At 46.6% G+C, this 23,879-nt stretch overlaps 2 protein-coding genes across 2 annotated transcripts; both read right to left on the bottom strand.

The window, feature by feature from the left end:
- Positions 1-11,476: 11,476 nt before the first annotated feature.
- Positions 11,477-19,022, bottom strand: LOC307231603 (antigen peptide transporter 2-like; the record flags this gene model as incomplete). The annotated part of the gene is made up of 11 exons (XM_080002368.1): positions 11,477-11,715; positions 11,869-12,005; positions 12,592-12,751; positions 13,755-13,928; positions 14,343-14,531; positions 14,948-15,076; positions 15,262-15,459; positions 16,177-16,382; positions 17,057-17,187; positions 17,428-17,542; positions 18,530-19,022. The coding sequence occupies 11 exons, from the start codon at positions 19,020-19,022 to the stop codon at positions 11,524-11,526; spliced, it is 2,124 nt and encodes a 707-aa protein (XP_079858494.1). The 3' UTR covers positions 11,477-11,523.
- An 864-nt stretch (positions 19,023-19,886) lies between these two features.
- LOC307241049 (proteasome subunit beta type-9-like) lies at positions 19,887-23,553 on the bottom strand (the record flags this gene model as incomplete). The annotated part of the gene is made up of 6 exons (XM_080015011.1): positions 19,887-20,014; positions 20,247-20,388; positions 21,360-21,489; positions 22,276-22,407; positions 23,184-23,251; positions 23,503-23,553. The coding sequence occupies 6 exons, from the start codon at positions 23,551-23,553 to the stop codon at positions 19,887-19,889; spliced, it is 651 nt and encodes a 216-aa protein (XP_079871137.1).
- Between the last annotated feature and the right edge of the window lie 326 nt (positions 23,554-23,879).

The raw sequence follows: 23,879 nt of genomic DNA, 5'->3' as shown, positions 1-23,879 counted from the left end.
CAGTGGCATCTGGGAAGCTCCTATATAGACAGCCTTCCCACAGCCCCCCTCCATGTTTTACCAGGAAACACTCATTCACGAGGCCCCGAGCAGCTGCCTCCCGGTGCCTCGTGGTAACACCGCCTTCTGTGGAGGAGAAGGTGGAGACTGGAGCTCTCAGCTTCCCGGGCTCAGCCGCTGCCCCCGATTGGTACGAAGCCGGGAAAACGGGTCCAGACGGGGCCGCGACGGGTCGTCTGGGCCGAGGCAGAGCTCCACAAACTAATTTTTCATTTGATTCGTTCATTCCCACCACCTCGTGCTCCTTACCGGTTCCTTTTCAAGAACGACTACTTTTATAGAATACATGTTGTGTTTTTTTGATGTAAGTGTCATGTAGGCCCTCATTTGAATGAAATGAAACTATTGATGATTTGCTTATAAGATTGGCCCTACCGAGAGAGAGAGCTCAGCGCCGCACAGCACAGGACTTTGCGACGAGACAATATTTGTTCAAAATGTGAATATCAACTCACAGCTGTGGTGTAGAGAATAATTACAATTAAATAATGCAATTAAAAGATTAATTGAAATATATTTCTTTATAATTAATAATTAAACCGGATTGTATCCGTAGAAAAACAAGCTGTGTATTTATAAATACTATAAACAATGAATTAAAAAGCACAACATGGATTTGAACAATTTCATGTCAGAACGAAAACACAAAAAGAAAAATCACTCGATCACAACCACAAACTACCGCTTTGGATTTGCAGTGTTACGGTTCTGATTCTTGGTTCTGATTGGACGAACAAACTCGGGTCAGCGCTGACCAATCACATCGTTCCCGCAAAACACAGCGACGCAGAGGATCTGGTTCGTTTTCTAGTTGTTGGAAACCATTGTGATCATGTGTTGAAGAGGTAAACACGGCGGCAAAGCCAGAGCTGAGCTCAAGACCGGCTCCTCCCGTGCCGGTCCCGCCGTCACAGGCCGCTGCGCAAGGTCAACTACGCCCGGCGCGTCGGTGCCGGCGCTCCCGTCTGCCTGGCGGCCGTGCTGGAGCATCCGACCGCTGACATCTTGGCTTTGGCTGGAGACGCTGCCCGTGACAGCAACAAGACCCGCATCACCCCCGTCACCTGCAGCTGGCCGCCCGCAACCACAAGGAGCTCAACAAGCTGCTGGGCGGAGTGAGCACCGCTCAGGGCGACGTCCTGCACAACATCCAGGCTGTTCTGCTGCCAAGGAAGATGGAGAAGGCGCCGAGGAAATAAATCTACTGCACACTTTGAAAAACAACCCAGAGGCTCTTTTAAGAGCCACACACATCTTTGTAGAGAGCAAATCTTTTCAACCTACTTCATTATCCTCAAGTTGAATAAAGTTAGGGTTATTGTCAGATACCACATCAACATCCCATAATCCAGGTCGCTTGGGAGCTTAATAACTGCCATTCCCCGACAGCAATCACAAGCATTTGGTTGAACATTGTTATAATATTGACGTTAACGTTCATTTTCTCTTCAAATAACACAGCAGCTGCTCAGCACTGGAACAATCCACACACAGCGCGAGTGACGTCATCACTGACAATTTGGAGATTTAATCTTTGGAATGTTCTGTAATTCTGATCAAAGCTTCCAAAATACCACATTTATATCTGCAGTATTTACACTGCAATGCACCTGTTTCCCCTGTTTCTTTACATAAATACACACTGTATTTTATCTTCATATACCTACAATAAATCATTAACTTGATACATCTTCAATTATTTTACCTATTTAAAGTAGATTCAAGATTCATCATATATATATACATACTTTCATACATGTACATACTTTCATACATGTACATACTTTCATACATGTACATACTTTCATACATGTACATACTTTTATACATGTACATACTTTCATACATGTACATACTTTCATACATATATGCAGTGAAATGTCAGTGCAATGCACCTGGTGATTATACACAAGACTTCCAGACTGAAGACAATAGCTTCCAAAGTTGTACTTGACTAAAAAACTGAAACAAACTGATTCCTAAAACCTAATGCAGTAAGTTAAATAGAATAATATAGAATAAAATAAAATAAAGAACTCAAAGGTAATGCAGAGTGGGGGTACAAAATAGAAATAAAGGGAATAGACTTATGTATCTGATATCTGATACAGATACAGATATGTGCAGTAAAGTGCATGTGAATAAAGTGAGGTAGTGTGTGTAGAGATGCTGTACTGTTGTATACTGTACTGTATATCTTACAGTACAGTTTACAACAGTATACAGTACAAAGCAATACAGGACAGTATGCAGTAACCCAGAACAGTGATGCAGTATGCAGTACAGTATGCAGTAACCCAGAACAGTGAAGCAGTATGCAGTACAGTATGCAGTAACCCAGAACAGTGAAGCAGTATGCAGTATAATATTCAGTAACCTAGAACAGTGATGCAGTATGCAGTACAATATGTTACATACAGTACAGTATGCAGTACTGTATGCAGTACTGTATACAGTACAGTATGCTACATACAGTACAGTATGCAGTAAACCAGAACAGTGATACAGTATGCAGTACAGTATGCAGTAACCCAGAACAAATGTTAAACTGCAGCTTTAACAAATACTGGATACTTTAGTCATGTACATCCATGTTTGACAATAAATAGTAGAATGAAAAGTGAATTGACAATAGTAACTGATTTATAATACATACAATTTGTGTTTTTATAATGTGTATTTAATTTGAAGGCAGGTCCCTTATTGTCATGTAGCTTTGTGTACATGTATGTTGTATTGATGTTTAGTACATGGTTGTTCCACGTAAACCCTGAGGAAGGAAGCTCTTCACAGTGGACTTGCTGCTCCTGAAAAGAGCCTTTGTTTAGTGGAGCTGCTGCAGAGCTCAAGCAGCGAAGCCGCACAGGGTCCCTGCGTCCCTGCCCCTTCACAGCATCCACCACATCCATGGCGGTGACGCTCTTTCTCTTGGCGTGCTGTATTGCTGTATTGCTGCACCGTACTGCTGTATATTGTACTGTATACTGTATTATATACAGTACAGTATACAACAGTATGGCATCTCTACACACACTACCTCACTTTATTCAGAACACCGCGGGTCTCCTCGTAGATCACACCTGAGATACGCTTCACTCCGCCACGCCCAGCCAGACGGCGGATAGCGGGCTTGGTGCTTCCCTGGATGTTATGGCAGAGAACTTTGCGGGGACGCTTGGCGCCTCCTTTACCACGACCGCTCATGTTTGAAGAAGGAGCAGAAGGAGCTGTGATGACTCCCTGCTGCTCAGTCCGTGCTCTGAACTGAAGTCCATTCATTTCAAATGTCATTAGTAATATTTACATGCTGCACAACTGACTTATTGGTTTCCAGGGTGATGTTTTTGGACGAATCGGATCAGGACAGACGGAAAAGCAAAGTATATGATTCTGATCTTTAAATACAATTTTACTAAAACATAACATTATATGAACCAAACGGCTCCCACTCCCACATCGGAAGCATCCACCTCCACCATGAAGGGTAGGGTAGGCTCTGGTGTGGCCAGGACAGGGGCAGTGATGAACCGCGTCTTGAGAGCCCTGAACGCCCAATCAGCCTCAGCTGTCCAGCGAAGCGGGCTGTGGATGTCCTAGTAGGGGCGGTGAGGGCAGCAGCCACAGTGCTAAAACCCCGAATTAATCGCCTGTAAAAATTGGCAAACCCGAGGAAGCGCTGCACCTGTTTGACTGAGGTGGGTGGTGGCCAGTCACAGACGGCTTCGGTGCTGGCAGGATCCATCTGGACGTGACCCTCGGTGATGACAAACCCCAGGAACTGAACGGTGGTGGCGTGGAACTCACTCTTCTCCAGTTTCACATAGAGGCCATTGGCGAGCAGGCGGCGAAGGACCTGTCTCACATGCTGTATGTGTTCGGGAAGGGTCCTGGAGAAGATGAGGATGTCATCGATGTAGACGAACACGGAGCGGTTGAGAAACTCACGGAGGACGTCGTTTACAAAGGCCTGGAAGACAGCGGGAGCATTGGCCAATCCAAAAGGCATGACCAGATATTCATAATGGCCGGTAGGTGTGTTGAAGGCAGTCTTCCACTCATCCCCCTCGCGGACACGGACGAGATTGTATGCGTTTCGAAGATCGAGTTTGGTGAAGATGGTGGCGCCTTGCAGTTGCTCGAAAGATGTGGACATGAGAGGAAGGGGTTAGCGATTCTTGACCGTGATCTTGGTTCATGTCCATGGCTGTAGTCTCAGGGGCAGAGAGAGAGAAGAGACGTCCTCGAGGAGGGCAGGTGCCAGGCAGAAGGTCGATGGCGCAGTCATAGGACCGATGGGGAGGAAGCGTGGTGGCCCGTCTCTTGCTGAAGACCTCCCTCAGATCGGCATACTCGTGGGGCACTCGTGAAAACTCGGGATGGATGGGACCCTGAATACGGACTGGAGCCAGGACACGGACAGGAACTCCGGAGTGGGCTGGGGCTTGGGAAGGAGCCCGAGCTTGGACACGGACTGGAGACTCGAGAGGGTGAGAAGACGGACTAGAACGAAGACAGGTAGTGTGGCAGGCAGGACCCCATTCTGTGAGACGCCCGGAGGCCCAGTCCAGATGTGGGTTGTGACGGGCCAGCCATGGGTAGCCCAGGACCAGTGGAAATTCAGGAGAGTGGATGAGGTGGAGCTGGATTACCTCTGAATGTTTTCCCTCCAGTGACAGCCAAAGGGGGGCGGTGAGATGGCACAAGCTACCGGAACCCAGTGGTCTTCCATCCAGGGCTGTCACCGTGAGAGGATGCTCTAGAGGTGCCAGAGGGAGCTTTAGGGCTTTTGCTAGCCCTACATCCAGGAAGCTACCTGCAGCGCCGGAATCCACCATAGCTTGGAGGGAGTGATGATGATCTCCCCAGGCGAGGGAGGCAGCCAGCAGGACCCCGGTCGCCTCGAGCTCGGGAGAGAAGGTTTGTCTCGTCACAGTTCTCCCTACCCTGGACGAGAGTTGGCTTTTCCCGAGAGCTCAGGGCAGGAAGAACGGAAATGCCCCGGCATCCCACAGTACAACCAGCAGCGCTCTCTCATCCGCCGGTCACGTTCGGACCGAGAGAGCCGTGTGCTGCCTACTTGCATCGGCTCTCAATGCTGGAGGCGGGCTCGGGACAGCCCGGAGATGCTCGGGAGGCCTCGTCCCCAGAGCTGCTCTGCGCGCTGGTATTGGTGAAGCGGGGAAAAAGCGTTCCCCTTGTCTCTCCCGGAGGCGGTTGTCCACCCGAATCGCTGTTTCAATGAGCGTGTCCAGGTCCTCCTGCGCCTCCCGGGATGCCAGCTCGTCCTTGACACCCTCATTGAGACCCTCCTGGAAGGCCGCGATGAGTGCCTCGCTGTTCCATCCAGACGCCACTGCGAGGGTGCGGAATGCGATGGCGTAGTCCGCTACGCTCTGTCCCCCCTGGCGGAGCCGGAGTAGCCGTGTGGACGCCTCCCTCCCACTGACTGAGTGGTCAAACACTCGGCGCATCTCCCCGGCAAAAGCCTGGTAGCTGGAGCAGGCCGGGGTTTGCTGATTCCAGATGGCTGTGGCCCAGGAGAGTGCTTTGCCGGTGAGTAGCGTGACCACGTATGCCACCTGTGAGCGCTGGGTGGGGAACTGTGAAGGCTGGAGCTCGAAAGCCAGGGAGCATTGTGTCAAAAAACCACGACAACCTCCTGGGTTACCGTCGTACCTCTCTGGCGCCGGCAGTCGTGGTTCGCGGTGATCTGGAGGACGCGGGTCCATGGGAGGCAGCGCTGGCGCAGGGGCCATAGGTGGAGCCTGTGCCTGGCTCTGCTGGACGGCCTGGGCGAGCGACTGCAGGTTGTCCAGGACCTGTTGGAGAACCCGCCCATGACGGCCAATCGCAGTCCCCTGGTTCGTCAAGGCCACCCGCAGGCTTTCCACCTCTGGAGGCTGACTCTCTGCTGGATCCATGTTGTGGCTCAGTCTTGCTGTTAGGAGGTATGCTGAGTGAACCCAGGTGCAGAGAACAAGGCAGAGGCAAGGTGGCAAAAATAGAGGTTTACTCAAACCAAGTACAAAAACTGGGCAAAAACAAATAAGACGTCTCGGGAGCTTGGAACAAGAGCATTGTCATGAGGTTAGACAAACTCAAGACTGAGCGCCCGAGGACACAAACGACAGGGTCTAAATAGGGACGACCAAACGAGACACAGGTGAAACATATCACCTAATGAGGCAGGGTAATCAGGAACAGAAATGGGTGAAGCAGAGCAACCCTGAAAAGGCAGTACTCGCCCTCTCCACGGTCTTCAGCCGATGAGCGATGACCAGCAGGGTCTGGTCGGGATCGGTGGTCAGGGCCTGCTGGACCTGCACCAAGGAGAGAACACTTATTTACCATGATCGCGCAAGCCTAGCAACTTCCCCGGACCACCCTGGACCACCATGGTCAACCCTGGACTACAGTGGACCAATGTTTGTACCTTGTTCTCGCTGTCGGTGTCCAGTGAGCTGGTGATCTCGTCCAGAATGAGGACTTTAGGTTTTCTGACCAGGGCTCTGGCTATGGCTATCCGCTGCTTCTCACTGTTGGCCAGCTGACCTCCACCCTCCCCCACCTCTGAAGGATGGATGATACAGAACCATAAGTCACACACAGAGGCTGGACGCACTCTAGGCCTGGACAATATTCATCTTAAAGTATAAATAATAGTATATAATATTGCTAATACCTCATTATGTATTCAAAATCCAATGTTAAAGAGCAATTACAATATAGTTCCAACCTCAATATCAGACCAAATCATTCCAGAGGTAAGTAGTGGTTTGACCTGTCTGTTTGTAAAGTCCATGTTAAATCCTCTGTGATGTGGACTCCCAGGTACTTGAAGCTGCTCACCCTGTCGACAGAAGTCCCATTAATCACCAAAGGCGCGTGCGTCCTCGGTTGTTATCCCCTCCTAAAGTCCACAATCAGCTCCTTTGTGATGCTGACGTTCAGGTGGAGGCTGTTGTCCAGGCACACAGTGACGTGTTCAGTACTAACTCCTGCAGCTTGACAGCCAGTCTGGTGGGGACTATAGTATTGAAAGCTGAACTATAATCAATGAACAGCAATCTCACATAGGCCCCCTTCCGGCCATCAAGGTGCGTGAGCGTGGTGTGCAGTACCTGGGAACTCCGTCATCCATGGATCTGTTCTGCTGGTACGCGAACTGCAGCGGGTCCAAGGTGCAGGGGAGGGAGGCGCAGATATAATCCTTAATCAGCCTCTCAAAACGCTTCAAGAACACCAAGGTGAGGGCCACCGGACGGTAGTCATTCAGACAGGAGAGGCGATCTTTGAGACAGGAGCGACGGTGGAGATTTTGCCGCAGGCATCAATACACAGGGTCCAATCAACATGCACTACACTCTTCTGTTGTTCAGTTGAAATAAACTTGAAGAACGATAAGAATTAAGAATAAAGAATTATGATCTTTCCTGGATGACCAGTGCGGACACAAAAGAAAAGGTTGGTTCCTCCAATCTTTCTAAGATCTTCCTGCAGTGGGAAAATGTCTTATTTTAAAGTGTATGGTTTCCTGGGTTTTGTAAAACGTAGCACGAGTTACAGTTTTCCAAGTTTCCTTTAAACGCAGGCCCGGCTCAAGCCGTCTGTCTAGATTTTGTACTTGTGAGGGGCTGGAGGGGAATGAGTTACGAAAGACCCACTCCAGAAACAAATGAAATTACAGTTAATTAACTCACAATTTCTTACTAATTTCTGCTCCAAATGTAGATCGATATTTATCAAATCCGAACCACAAGACATTTGAAATGTACTGGTTCTAAAGAGACTTCAACCATGTCTGTGTGTGCTATGGTTGTCGTGTTCCAGACACTTAAAGCCTGAAAAAAGCCAAGATTAAAAAATAAAAAAACGAACTGGAAATTATAGATAATAATAATAATAATAATAATAATAATTCTTCTTCTTCTTCTTCTTCTTCTTCTTCTTCTTCTTCTTCTTATTATTATTATTATTATTATTATTATTATTATTAATATTAATATTAATATTATTATTATTATTATTATTATTATTATTATTATTATTATTATTTTAATAACGATAATAAACATTTTCGCAACAGTTCTTATTAGTAGTATTATAATAGTATTATTAATAATAAAACAGTAGAGTATAACAAATAAAGATATAAAAAAAAGAAAAACATTATAATAATAATAAAATAATAATGTCCTAAAAATATTAATAAAATAATAATAATAATAATAATAACAATCATAATCATAATAATAATTCTCGGTATACTGCACTAGATGGCAGTGAAGACCACAACATTCCAGTAAGTTTGCCAAGGCGGCCAGGACGCACCAAAACCTGCCAACACTAACACAAGAACTGTTTCCAATAAGTCACATGGTTTTCTGGCAAAACAACGGAACCACCCGCAGCCTCAGGTGGCGCTGGTTCTCCACCCTCCACCACCACGTCTATTTCGCTAGAACCACGTCTATAGAACCACGTCTTTAGAACCATGTCGATAGAACCACGTCTATTTCACTAGAACCACGTCTATAGAACCATGTCTTGTCACTAGAACCACGTCTATAGAACCACGTCTATTTCACTAAACCTCGACAATTTCACTAGAACCACGTCTATTTCAATAGAACCACATCTATAGAACCATGTCTTGTCACTAGAACCTCGACTATTTCACTAGAACCACGTCTATTTCACTGGAATTGTCTATTTGACTGGATTACAGTGCCATCACACAGCCATAGGCTCAGCCTGATCTGTACAGGCACAATGATTAATAGTGAAAGACAAATGGGTCAGTGGCCAAATGTGCAACAAGTTGTGATTCCTTGATATGAAAGAGGCAGAGAATCATTATTATAGAGAGAACATCGCTCTTAAATAGCAGGAGCCTGTTCTGTTCCTCCACTATGTTTTATTCCCACCTCTTGTGTTCTGCTCATGTTTGAAGGCCTTTCACATGAACTGTGTGCAGAGCCATCTCCCCAAAAGCCCAACAGCGGTCAGCACGTCACATGAGCAGTTGTGACCAAACGCCCCAAAGGAAAGTGCAAGAAGGTGCCTGGCTGCTTTCCAGCTTGGCAGCATCGAGTGGCAGCGAGTTATTCAATAACACTGCACACACACACACACACACACACACACACACACACACACACACACACACACACACACACACACACACACACACACACACGCTGTAGGGGAGGTGAAGAGGTGAATCTTGGGAAGGAGACCGAAGGCATTGGCTGTAACCATAGCGACTGGACCCTAACATACTCGTCACTCGACACCTGATGGCCGTGCTTTTCTGCCGTCGCAGCATGTCCGACTCCACCGTCGCGGGTGGAGCCTGGAAGCTCTTCTCCACCTCCACTTCCACCTCTTCTTCCACCTCCACTTCCACCTCTACTTCCACCTCCACCTCCACTTCCACCTCCACCTCTACTTCCACCTCCACCTCCACCTCCACCTCCACTTCCACCTCCACTTCCACCTCTTCTTCCACCTCCACCTCCACTCCCACCTCCACTTCCACCTCTACTTCCACCTCCACTTCCACCTCTTCTTCCACCTCCACCTCCACTTCCACCTCCACTTCCACCTCTACTTCCACCTGATGTGAAGAGGTGAATCTTGGGAAGGAGACCGAAGGCATTGGCTGTAACCATAGCGACTGGACCCTAACATACTCGTCACTCGACACCTGATGGCCGTGCTTTTCTGCCGTCGCAGCATGTCCGACTCCACCGTCCGCCATCTTGTGCTGCACCGTGAAGCTCTCAGCGTAAAGTGGGCGGGGCACCAGCATCTGCGTTTCCTCGTTCTCTTGTGCCTCCTCCAGGATGCAGGCTGACACAGTAACAACACTCGGCTCAGCTGCTCAGACGACATCGCGCCTTTCCAAACACGTTCCCAAAGGGTGCGGAGAAAGACTCTGTCCTATGACGCAAATGACTGATAATGTTGCTTAAATGGGGAACAAAAAGCACCAAGACATGTTTTGATGAATCCCCCATCCCATTAGGTAGATTATTAGACATCACAACATGGCGGCCAATGTCTCCTCGACTGCCTCTCAAGCCGACAGGGGGTGTTGGTGTTTTGACAATGTTGCTTCAGATAGCGTGATAGTGCCTTTGGTATGATCCGGGCAGGGTTCCAGGAGGCATCGCCCAAACAACACACCTGGAACTTTCCAGGGCGGGTTATTGTTCATGGGACAACAACAAAAAGCCAACCCCCATGGAGTACGAGCGGCAGAATGTATTCAAGTGACTTGTACAACGCACAGAAATTAGAATTCCTGTAGAGTTTGTGTGTACACATTCAATATGAATAGTACTAAAACGTATTCAAAGTACATAGACATAGTCCTTCACAAACCTTTTTTAATAAATAGAAATAAATGTAGAATAAAAATAATTTAAAAAACTGTCAACTATTACTTGTGTTACTTTAGGATGTAACCAGTTACTACCATGAACATAACTTCCAAAAATGACATATATGGAACTCCTCCATAAAGGAGATCAATGTGGAAATTAACACCTACTGTACTGCCTTTGCCAGATGTTTTAGTTGCAGCAATGTTACGAATTCCTTGTAGGGTCCATTTTAGGGTTTAGGAGCCGCGTGTACCTTGTATATTTACCTTTTATTTTGTGTTTTTTTTCTGTGCTATGGGTCTACTGTACATGTAGAACAATAAAAAAACATTTTACTAATTGAGTAGAGCCAGGCCCACACGACAAGACTTCGACAAATCTTAACAGATGTTGAAAATGTGAGAGACCCCAGACTGACGACATATCATCACACATTTAACAGTTTCGTTCCTAGTGTGTGGGGAGCAACAGATTCTGTTCATGAACAACACAATATCCTAATCTTGCGAAGACCCACAAGATGGACTTTGCTCCTGATTGTCAGAAGGAAGGGGAATGGAGGCTTTATTGTCTTTATTTGATTACAATTAAGAATTTATACGATTGCATATCACTCAACTGTTGGCTTCCTCACACTGGCGCCCGTTAGAATTTAGGATTTACTTTTCGCCTTAAATACATTGCCTGTCCGTCTATCCGTCTGTCCATCTGTCTACCTTTTAGTCCTTCATTTGTGCACTCCAAACGTATGCATCTTTAAGCAAATATATATATATATATAAAACATATATAACATAAAAAATACATGTTTCCATAACAACATCAGGTTCTGAAACTTCGTTAGTCTACGTTTATATTAGAAAATCCATAAGCTGAAGCTTGCTATTCATTTGGATCCTGCAGCAGGTGCTTATCATAATATTTCCTTGTTGTCTCAAAAAAAGAAAAACGAGTTCTACAAACTATAAGACTGAGCAAACAATGTTCAGTATTTACAGGACACTGTAGCCGCAGAGTCGGTGTGGAATGCACGGCATGACTCCACCACGATGACAGATCATCGCTGTGCGCTTCACTCGGCGAAGAGCTTCTCCCTCAGTTTGTAGTAAGTCCCTTTCAGTTCCATCAGCTCGGCGTCAGTCCCTTGTTCCTGAACCTTCCCCCCTCCAATCACAACGATGTGATCCGCCCTCTCCACGGTCTTCAGCCGATGAGCGATGACCAGCAGGGTCTGGTCGGGATCGGTGGTCAGGGCCTGCTGGACCTGCACCAAGGCGAGAACACTTATTTACCATGATCGCGCAAGCCTAGCAACTTCCCCGGACCACCCTGGACCACCATGGTCAACCCTGGACCACCATAGTCAACCATGGACCACCATGGTCAACCCTGGACTACAGTGGACCAATGTTTGTACCTTGTTCTCGCTGTCGGTGTCCAGTGAGCTGGTGATCTCGTCCAGAATGAGGACTTTAGGTTTTCTGACCAGGGCTCTGGCTATGGCTATCCGCTGCTTCTCACTGTTGGCCAGCTGACCTCCACCCTCCCCCACCTCTGAAGGATGGATGATACAGAACCATAAGTCACACACAGAGGCTGGACACACTCTAGGCCTGGACAATATTCATCTTAAAGTATAAATAATAGTATATAATATTGCTAATACCTCATTATGTATTCAAAATCCAATGTTAAAGAGCAATTACAATATAGTTTCAACCTCAATATCAGACCAAATCATTCCAGAGGTAAGTAGTGGTTTGACCTTCTCCATCTCTAAAAGCTTGAGAAACTCAAATAAACCCCCCCACCCCGAAAATTTTGTATATGTTTATTTTTATTTTTTATATGTGCCCCCAATTTCTCAGTTGTGAAAAAAGTATTCATATCTTACACTCACTCTTACACTGTTAAACATTTTGCTCAAGTAAAAGTATTTAAAGTACTTGATACTAAATGACCCAGGTAACAGAAGTTTAAAGTACTATTTAACAACGTAACGTGGCGTAAACACACAATCCATCCTTGATGTATTCACCTCTATTAATTGTGCTAAAGGTGATGATGTCCATTCAGTAAGACAAAGGACAGTTAAGTAGACTACATACAGTGTGTTTAAAGGTGCAGTCATATTGTCTACCTGTGTCGTAGCCGCTCTCCAATTGGATGATGAAGTCGTGGGCGTTGGCTCGGCGTGCCGCTTCCTGGATATCCTCCAAAGAGCATTCAGCGAGGCCGTAGGCTATGTTGTCTCTGACAGAGCCAGAGAACAGGACGGGCTCCTGGCTCACCAGGGCTATCTGTCAAAGCAGCAAGCAGCATCAATCAATCAGTGTCGGGGAAGTTAGTTCCATTCTGTTTCACCGTGCCGTTACACATCTTCCACGGTCGACCCTTCATTCAAGCTTTTGATGAAAGCAACGCTAAAATGTGTGTAAAGGGGGCGTTTCACTTTATTTCCCTTCCCGTATGTCTCCACCAATCATATCGCTGGGGGCGGGGCTCTGTTAGCAGCCATTACATGGAACGAGTCCAAACTGGAAACAACCCGACGAGCGAAAGCAGAACAATAACATGCTGATTGGAACGTGACCTGACGACCAGGGACGAACAACCCTTTTAGGAAGGAGCGCTGGCATCCCAGATTACTCCTTGGCTCTTAGTGAACACCAACCGGGCCGGCACCGATAACTTTGACTTTTCCCCGTAGCCGGCGGGAAGACGAGCAACAACATCCTGTCCGGACACCAACGTTCTCAGACGAAGGTTTCCAACGTTCAACGCTGTGTAGAACGGCCACAGAAATACACTTATTAGAATCCTCATCTGTCAGCTCCATCTGGTCACTGGCCAAGGAGTTTCCCTTTGCTGCCATATCCCTGCCACGCTCAACACGGAAACAGGGCGGGGCTTAAAACCTACGACGAGATTCATCTTTTTGTAACGGCGGTGACATAATTTCCAATTGGAGTAGGGAGGTTTTGGCGCATCCATGTTTTTAACAAACCTCATGAACCGTAATCCCTCTCTGACGTCTCGCCGTGGGAGTTAAAGCCGCAGCGTATCTTGATACATGTGAAGTTTGGGTTTGGTCTTTGTGCTTCACTTCCCTGCGACGCACGCTTTGATGAACAAAGGCGTAGATAAACAGCAGGTCAAACACGTGACCTCAAAATCCTCTTTGGAAAACAGTAACGGGGTTCAATACTAATGCGAGGGTTGAACCCATAAGATTTTGCACCACATTCACTTCATTTGACTTCAAGCGCGGCAGAAACCTCCTTCTTTAGCTCGGGTCCCAACCTTCCTGTGGAGGAAGCGGTGCTCGTAGGATTTCAGCGGCTGTCCGTCCAGCAGGATCTCCCCGCGCTGCGGCTCGTAGAACCTCTCCAGCAGGCGGGCGCAGGTGCTCTTTCCCTCTCCGGACGGTCCCACCAGGGCCGTCATCTTCCCTGGCCTCAGCTCCAAACTCAAGTCCTGACACAAGGAAACGTTCATTTTGCCACGGAATGTGAGAGCCTTTATGATCTTAGGTTTCTGATTCTAAGGTACAAAGCAAAGGTGGCTGTTTGATTTTAACGGGGTTGAAACCCCACCTGCTCCCCACTTTACATACATATACCCGTCAGGTCCTGCCGTCATTCAGGCGTCTTAGCTTTCGCCACACGCCACCTCCCCAGTCTCCATCTCTCGCTCCCTCTCTCCTTTTTTCCCTTCCCTTAGGAACCACCAGGCGATCCCAAGGCGCGGCTGAGCTCCCGACGCCCTGAAGACTCTTTTCCCCGTCCCGAGTCATGGCTCCCCAGTCTCTAAACCTTCCACTCTCCTTTGTTCTGTGTTCCTACACAAGTCAGAGCTGACACGTACACGGATGCTCCGCCGGAGACCCACCTGCAGCACCGCTCTGTCGGGATGCGAGGGGTAGGAGAAGGTGAGGCCCCGGAACAGCACACGTCCCGCCAGGCCGTCGGGGGACAGGGTGCCCCGGGCGCCCAGCCGGGGCTCTCGGTCCAGGTACTCAAACACCTTCCCTGCAGCACCCACCGAGTTCAGCATGTCACCAAAGATGTAGATCAGTGTCTGGAGAGGAAGCCAGAGGCCGCTTGATCAACTGTGAACATCAATAGTGATAATAATAATGATAAGAACCTTCAACAATGTTCAAACCAATGATTCCCAACCTTTTTCATTTGAAGGACACTCATTATGACACGTATTAGGCCACGGACCCCATTTGATAAGATTTAGTCTCTGGGGCCTCAATCTGAGAAGATTTTTATTTTTATATATGATTTAATGTCTCTACTCTAGTCTGGTGATGTTGAACTATTAATCATTCTGCTGGAGATCCCCTGGTAGCTCTTGAAGGACACCTGTTGAGAATCACTGGTTTAACATATATATACTGTGTATATATATATATATATATATATATATATATATATATATATACTGTATATACTGTATGTGTTCCATATATATAGCAGCTAGCTAACCCTGATGTTGTCCCCCAGGTTGGTCTGGTAGAGTATGAAGGACAACAAGCTTCCAGTGGTCATCTGACCCCTTTGGATGAACAACCGGCCATAGTGTAGCACAGCCACCTGCATACACAGCTCAGACAGCTACACACACACACACACACACACACACACACACACACACACACACACACACACACACACACACACACACACACACACACACAGGTGAACAACAACAAACAACAACTCATCTCGGTCACAGTAAAGACAGTAATACAATCTCCTCATCATGGAAAAACAAAACTAAACAGCAGCAAAGTTCTCACCCTCCGTGCGAGCAGGTAGACGGCTCTGATGGTGTCGCGCTTGGCCTTCAGGCTGTGCGTGTCCATCAGCCGGTCGGCATAGCGACGGGCTTCGCCGCGCCCCGTGTTGAAGCTCCGTACCACCCTGATGCCGGACACCGTCTCATTGGCGGCGTCGTTGGCCCGCGCCATGGAGTCATGCACGGCCGTGGACAGTCTCTGGAAGTAGTTGAGTGATTGATACTTAAGTTCATCTTTTTTTTTATAGCAGTAACGTGTGAATTTATTTAGTTAAAAAATCCCTAATTTTATCCTTTTTTAGCCATTTTTAACAAAACAGTCAGTCAATGTATTTTGCGTTATGCATGTGCTCCTCTACATGCTGTTCCACTGTTGGTGGCGGGGTCCACCTTTCCGCTCCAGAAAGCACTGATGTGGTGAAGGCTCTGATCCATTTGATGAAGCAGTGTAGTTTGTGCTCAGAAACTGTGGATCTGGATGGACATTCATGAAGAAGAGCGGCACCCTCCCTTTCAAACATCTCCCCACGGAAAAAAGCCAAGACGAGGATGAACTCAGATGGTAGAAAATAAAAGTGTTTTTGGATGGAATTCTGGGAGTAACCCACGACAAGGCCAAGCCATCTTATGGATTTGACATTTGACGAGAATGTCCACTATAACCACCATACGTAGGGGGCAGTAGCTCAGGAGGAGGAGCAGGTCCTTTTTCCTGCTTGCCTGCTGTAGTGTCCTTGAGCAAGACACTTAACCCCTAACTGCTCCTGATGTCTGCGTCCATCGGCGTATGAATAATTGTCGGTCGCTTTGGACAAAAGCATCTGCTAAATGATGTAAAAATAACACACTTCAGTAGCTCAACGTGTCCTTTTAAACTACATCGGGGAAAACAAGTAAACGTTGGTTTTACAAATACCTGGTAGTGTGTGTCGTAGAGCTTCTGTATCAAGCCTGTGACGGGCGTCTCCATCAGCACCAGGAGGGTGAGCTTCCAGGAGAGGCTGGTCATCAGGGAGATCATGCCCAGCGTCTTAATCAGCGTCCTGAGCAGGACGTTGACGTTCAAAGCCACCGTGCGGCTCATCAGGGTGGTGTCTCTGGACAGCCTGCACGTGAGCTCACCTGCACGGAGGAACCGCTGTTACGCAACAGAGTAGATACTGCTCTGCCTGATGCAGCAGGACGGCTACTACTCCATTCTATCAGAGCTCTATGAAGCTCCACACCATAACAGCCTATAATGTAATAACAGCCGAGATAATAGTGTTATTATAGGGCTGTGGCGTATTACCTGTTCCAACCATCCTCCACCTACTTTTCCGCACGTGGAGGGTTGATGACGACGCTGCATAGAAACTTTCACTGACGTCTTGCCCTCGCAGTGCATTGTGGGATACGGTCACCAGCGCAGTGGGCAGTGTTTCCAAACAGTACTATGGTGTTTCGCTGGATGTAGTCGTAGTGGTACTTTTTGCACACAATTTGATGCATGGTATGGTTTTGGACATGCAAAACGCAAATTCTATGTACTCAATCATATCCATAAAATCATGAATATTTATTTGAAATATCACTTCATTGAGTGAAATGAACAGCCAGTGTGGAAAATGAATGACCAGTTGGGCACTGGACTTTGTTGAGTCATCTTAATTGTATTTCATGCCCCTCTGTTTCGTTACGTTCCACCCTATCATGAGGCTCCACATGAAGACATTTTCTGGATGAACAGTCTTTGCGTTGCAAGCCGCAAGTTTCAACGATACCGTACCTCCCAGCGTGTTTCGGGGGAGACGCACCTGTTTTAATGGCCTCAAAGAAAGCAATCTCCTGATTGACCAGAGCCCCAAAAAGCTTGACCTTGATTCTGCACGTGAAGCTGCTGATTGCACAGAGGAAGAGACCCCCTCTGCAGCCTGCACAGAAGGAACTGCACACACACACACACACACACACACACACACACACACACACACACACACACACACACACACACACACACACACACACACACACACACACACACACACACACACACACGTGGATACAGGCATACATTGACAAATGGACATATGCCCAAATGTATAAATATATTCTCATAAATAAAATGCAAGGAGTGTGAAAGGTGAAAGAATTAAAGGATAAAGACGTGAACATTTCATTTCCGTACCTTCCCAGCGAGTAGAGGCCCATGAAGAGTATCGCTGAGAGGAATTCATTGGACTGGTACTCGCTGCCCAGGATGTCGATGACCTTGCCCGTGTAGATGGGGATGGACATCTCGCCTGGACACAGTCAACCAGACCCATCCTCAATGTCATCGTCATCATCATTATTGTGTTGTCAAAATGTGAATGTTCTTCTTTGTCAATGTTCATGTAAAAACATCTTAACATAAAAACAAAATATACAGAATAAAATAAACACGTACAGGTACTCCTCACTTAACCACCAAGTTCAGTTCCTAAGACCAGGTCGTTAAGAGAATTGGTCGATAAGCGAGAAAGGGAGGTTATTTCACAGTAGTGTATATAGTATGTATAGTGTATATAGTATGTATAGTGTATATAGTATGTATAGTGTATATAGTATGTATAGTGTATATAGTATAGTGTCATTATCGTGTTATTTCATGGTAAGGGGGCCTGGTGATTGCGAACGCTTGTGTAGTGAATATTAACAGACTGCGGGAATGAGACTGAGAACGGAGATGAGAGGATATCTATATAGTATATATAGTATATATAGCATATATAGTGTATATAGTGTATATAGTGTATATAGTATATATAGTATATATAGTATATATAGCATATATAGTGTATATAGTGTATACAGTGTATACAGTATATATAGTATATATAGTATATATAGTATATATAGTATATATAGTATATATAGCATATATAGTGTATATAGTGTATATAGTGTATATAGTGTATATAGTATATATAGTATATATAGTATAGTATATAAAGGGTGATGAGATGAGATGCTTGGTATTGTACAATACCGAGAGGTCAGGGAGCTGGTCATAAGAATGTACGTTAACCAGGTAGGTCGTTAAGAGAGGAGTATCTGTACTGACGGGGAAGGCGGACCCCACCACCAACTATGAAAAAAGCGAGTAGAGAAGCACATACACAATGCAAACGCACTGAATGACTGTTCCTTATAAAGTTCCAGCAAAATAAAGTATCAAACATGTTTTTTTTTTCACAAAATAATATCGCGGATGACAACTTAAAAAAAAAGCGCGTCCACATACTTACACAGCACGGAGAGCGAGAGGAAGACGAAGGCCCCGAGTAGGTACAAGAAGTCGGGCTTGTACAAGCGGAGGACCCTGACAAACAGCACCCTCGCCTTCTGGTTCCTCTCCTCCCCGGTGGCTCCGTCCTCTCGTCCCGGGAGCGTCAGCTCCCAGAACAGCGCCGCGGCCGCACACGCTGCGCCGCCGGTCAGCCAAGCGCGCCAGCCCCCGCACACCAAGCGCCCGTTTCCCGGCTCGTCACCGCCGCCGCGCAGCAGCCGGTGCCCGGTCTCATACACCGGGACGAGGAGGGCGTGAGCCGCCAGGAAGCGCAGCAGCGCCGGCCGGGGACGATCCCACGCCAGCCGAGCGACGGAGAGCAGCGACGCGCACCGGAGACACGCACCGAGCCAGAGGAGCGCCACGCCGCGCGGCTGCTCCCCGGACCCCAGAGCGTGGAACAGGGACACGTCCACGCAGAGCGCCGCGGCCGAAGCAGCTGTTTTACACATGAATGATGTTGTGGATGTGGACATTTCTCCGAAGGGACGGATGATCCGGTCGCCGGGTTCTTCTCCTCTTCGTATGAAGGCGTTTTACTTTCAGTTTCATCCTCAGCCATCCCGAGTTTCCCCGAAACGAGCAAGTTAAAAGATGTGAGGCCCGCAGGACGTGTCCACCGTTCACACACAGACCATAATCATAATAAAGATGACATATGTCTACTTTTAGAAATTGGCAAAGGATTCATTTATTGTGCGTCATATTAGTTTGCCCGTAAAGTAATTAATCAATATTATGTATATTATGACATCATCATGATTAATACTGAGGCTGTAGTCGTCAATACAAGTAGTCAGCTGTTATAATGTCCTGGAAGATTTTAATATGCAATGAAGCAAATTGAGACAGTGAAACAAGTTGCATTTATTTTATTTTTTTATTTATTTTCTCCTAAAACTCAAACAGCCATCAACCATGCATGGTCATTGTGATTAAAACATATTTGAATGATGGCAATTTAAGCAGAGACTGCTAATAGACATTTTAACAGCACCTGTCAAAACTATCTCTGTAAATCTGTTGGTCATAAAATATTTTTCTTATTCTATATAATCACACTGAGTTTATATGTCGTACTTCAGAATATTTGGCAAATGGCAGAATAATGAAATAAAATAATGAATTGACAATCATTTTGATCCAAATTGAGCTCGCCCATAACAAATATATGGATCTAGACCAGCAGTGTTTTTCCCTCGTTATTTGGGATATTATTTGTCTTACCTGCTGCTAAGAGAGACTGCACCATAAGTAGAAACACATACAGAATTAGTTTTATGCTGCAGTGCTTTAGAAAAGTCTTCAAAACAATCTCATTCATCATAAAAGGAAGGCAAGTCATTTCCCAGAATGACTTTCTCCTCTGCGCCGTCTTTATCGATGGTTACGATGTAGGCCACGCCTCCACTGGATCCATCACGGCTCATTGCAAGAGACAGTGCTAAAGAGAGCGAAAGAGGAAGGTCAGTGAAGGTTCTTACAGAAAAGAAGGAGATCAACGCCATCCTTCCTATAAAACACAACACGCACGACAGCTCAACGTGATCCTGTCGCAGTGAAACACAACGGGAAGGAAATGAAAACTCTCAAATGGCTGTGAAGCACCAACTCCCAAAGGAAGCCTGCGGCGGTGCGCGGGCGTCCTTCCTGTGTTGTGTGTCCGTGTCTCTTACTGTTGAGGACGAAGCGCTGACACGCCTCTCTGCTCATTCCTTTACGGAACTCTGCGTCCACAAAGCCGTAGACGTAGAAGCTGCCGGAGCCGCCCACCGCAAAGGGCTGCCGTGTCAGCAGGCCACTCAGGGTGGCAAACACCTGACAGGGGGCCAAGAGGGGAGAGACAGACAGACAGACATGCAGACAGACAGAGAGACAGACATGCAGACAGACAGACAGACAGAGAGACAGACTGACAGACAGATGGATGGATAAACATGCAGACACACAGACATGCAGACACGCAGACAGATGGACCGACAGGCAGACACAGACATGCAGACAGAGACATGCAGACAGACAGATAGACAGACATGCAGACAGACAGACGAATAGACATGAAGACGAACGGACAGACAGACATGCAGACAGACAGACATGCAAATAGACATACAGACATGCAGACAGACAGACATGCAAACAGACATGCAGACAGACAGACATGCAGATAGACAGATATGCCGACAGACAGACCGACAGATATGCAGATACACAGACATGCAGAAAGACAGACATTCAGACGGACAGACAGCCAGACATGCGGACAGACAGACAACCAGAGATGCAGACAGACGGATGTATAGACATTCAAATGGACAGACAGACATGTAGACAGACAGACAGACAGACAGACAGACAGACAGACAGACATGCAAATAAACATGTGGACAGACAGACAGGCAGGCAGAAAAAGGCAGGCATGCAGACAGACAGACAGACAGACATGTAGACAGCCAGACAAACAGACAGACAGACAGACAGACAGAAATCATCAATCAAAATGGCAGCAGGACGGTCGCTGGTTTTAGTCCCGGTAAAAGCGGGCGGTGTGCAGCTCCTTGTTGCTGTTTTCTGTTTTTATTTGCTTGTTGACGTGCACGTCCCAAAACGCTGCTGCAACAACACCGACTACAGGAGTCACTGTCAACGGCGGGCGCCCCTGCAAAGTAAGTCCTTGAAAAACCTCAAGGCCCCTGAAACAAGGAAGCCAAAAGCAGTGTGCAAACGATGCCCTGTTTCACGTATCCCCGAGGGAACGGCAACGAGCTGAGAAGGTGTTGAGGACTGACCTGCCCCCCGCCCCTCCTGTCCCAGCCGGCCACGATCAGATGCGCCGACAGATCCTCCTTGTACTCGTAGGAGATGTTCTTCACCAGCGTGGCCGCCGAACGCACCTGGGGGTCCTCACCCATCTCAATGCTAAAACAGAGAGAGAGGGAGGGAGAGACTTTGACTTTTAAGGTTCCTTTATTTTCAGTAAGTCGTGTCACAACAGCAGCAACTTGATTACGAAGGAACCAAAAAACAACAAAAATAAAGACAAACCACAGCAAATCACAGGTCAGTAAGAGGACAGACATCTCTCTTCAGAGACAACTAGGTACGCAGGGATCTGTTGATGTCTTCACCAGGTTTGAGACAGCTGTTCACTATAAGGACGGCTCCCTTTGGAGCCCAGACTTCCTCCTTTGTACAGTTTACCTCCTTGGAGAGAGAGAGAGAGAGAGAGAGAGAGACACTAGAGATTCCCCGTCAGCCCAGTTTGTTTCCTCTCTCAGGACTTGCCATTTCTTCTGGCTTGTGTTATTTCTGGTATTATTATCAGGGTATCATCATATTATCATCATATATTTGACAATTATATTTAATTTTTACTTCACTTTTAAAATTTTATTTGTATATATTTGACAATTAAATTTAAATTAGATTTTTACCCCACTTTTTAATTATTACTTATTTTATCTCTTATATTTGATTATTATTTTTATTCTTTATTTTTTCGGACCATCCAGCTGTTTTATTTTTCAATGCTTATGGTCTCCACTGCAGTGCAGCTCGTATATGTAAATGTACCTGGCCGTTAAAATGGATGGGGATTGGGATTCTGAGATCCGAGTGGGGCGGTGGAGCGGAACACTTCCCACGGTGTGGACGGTGTGGACGGTGCCGACGGTGTGGGCGATGTGGACGGTGTGGACGGTGTACCTGTGGACATGGAGCTGGTAGTTGACGATCTCGGCGACGGTCTGGGCGTCGGCAGCAGAGCTGGACAGGGCGCAGTAAATGTTGTCGTGGAGAGGGGACAGCTTGTTCATCACCCTGTTCACCACCGAGGCTCTGGGTGGAGCCAGTGGGAGGTAGAGAGGAACACACACACACACACACACACACACACACACACACACACACACACACACACACACACACACACACACACACACACACACACACACACAGGGCTGAGAGGTGCGTTGCTTTCACATGGTATTGTGATATGAGACTAGATTTCCTCTGAGATTGTTGTGGTCGTGGTTTCAGGAGAAAGTAAAATATTGCCTTTAAGGAGTTTTCCAGTGAAGTAACGCTGCTTCAGTTTTCTTATGTTCTGATCAATGTTCATAATAACATCATATCCACATCACCAGTGAGTGTTTGGTAAATATGTGCAATATTTGTGGAAAGATCTCATGGGAGCGATGATAGTCGTCCCCAAAATGTTGTGAAATTGTCCATATTGTGTTAGTTAAAAAAAAAAGAGAGAAATCATATTTTGTTGATTTCACATTGATATTGACGTCATTGAAATCAGCTCCACACACACACACACACACACACACACACACACACACACACACACACACACACACACACACGCACACACACACATACACACACACACACACACACACACACACACACACACACACACACACACACACACACACATTCCTCTATTACGACACACATACACACACACACAAAAGCACATACACACACACGCACAGACACTACTATTCTACCAAACACAAGCACACACACACGTTCCTATATTACCACTCACACACATTAACACGCACGCACACGCACATAAACACTCGCACGCATGCACTTACCCCCCGGACACTCTAGAATCCGAGCCCAGCACAACTCCCCCATCGAACTCTATGGCAATGATGGTCGTCTACAAGAAGAAAACAAAGATTACAAGGAATAAAGTCAGGTGTAAGCGTTGGTGTTTTATATCCCATGTGATTCGTAAAGGTTTAATTCATGAAGAGGAGTTGAAATACATGCGAGTCTACCGCGACATGCATCATCATAAAAAATAAAAGTAATAATAATAATAGTAATAATAATAATAAAATAAAAGCTTTATCCTCACGTCAGACAGATGTTTGTCCAGGAAATGTAACACGCATTAAATGTTCTTACTCCAGTTTTAACTTCTTCGCTCATCCATTCCGGCTCCGGTTCCTCTAACATGGTGATGGCAGACTGCAAACGTTCATTCAGGGAAGTTCCACCTCAGAGTTGAAGCTGCTGTTGTTTCAACACCAACAAGAAAAGCACCGTCACTTCTTTCCAAACCTTGTGTCTTTATTGTCACCTTTAAAGCGCTGGACTCCAGGAGGGAGGCTTGTCTTCTCTGCTCAAACCCAAAGTGACAGTGACTCTGTTCCTTGTGCTCGAACACTTTAAGAAATATAAAAGGCATCGAGCTTTAAGAGATATAGAAATCCAGCCCCTTCTCACAAAAACGATTAACTATTTATTATTACCTCACTAATGAGGCGATGTTTACTGTTTAT

Source organism: Zeus faber, assembly GCF_960531495.2.
Source record: "Zeus faber genome assembly, chromosome: 1".
NCBI lineage: Eukaryota > Metazoa > Chordata > Actinopteri > Zeiformes > Zeidae > Zeus > Zeus faber.
Note: the sequence above shows the minus strand (reverse complement) of the source record. Positions and strands in the feature narration are given on the sequence as shown.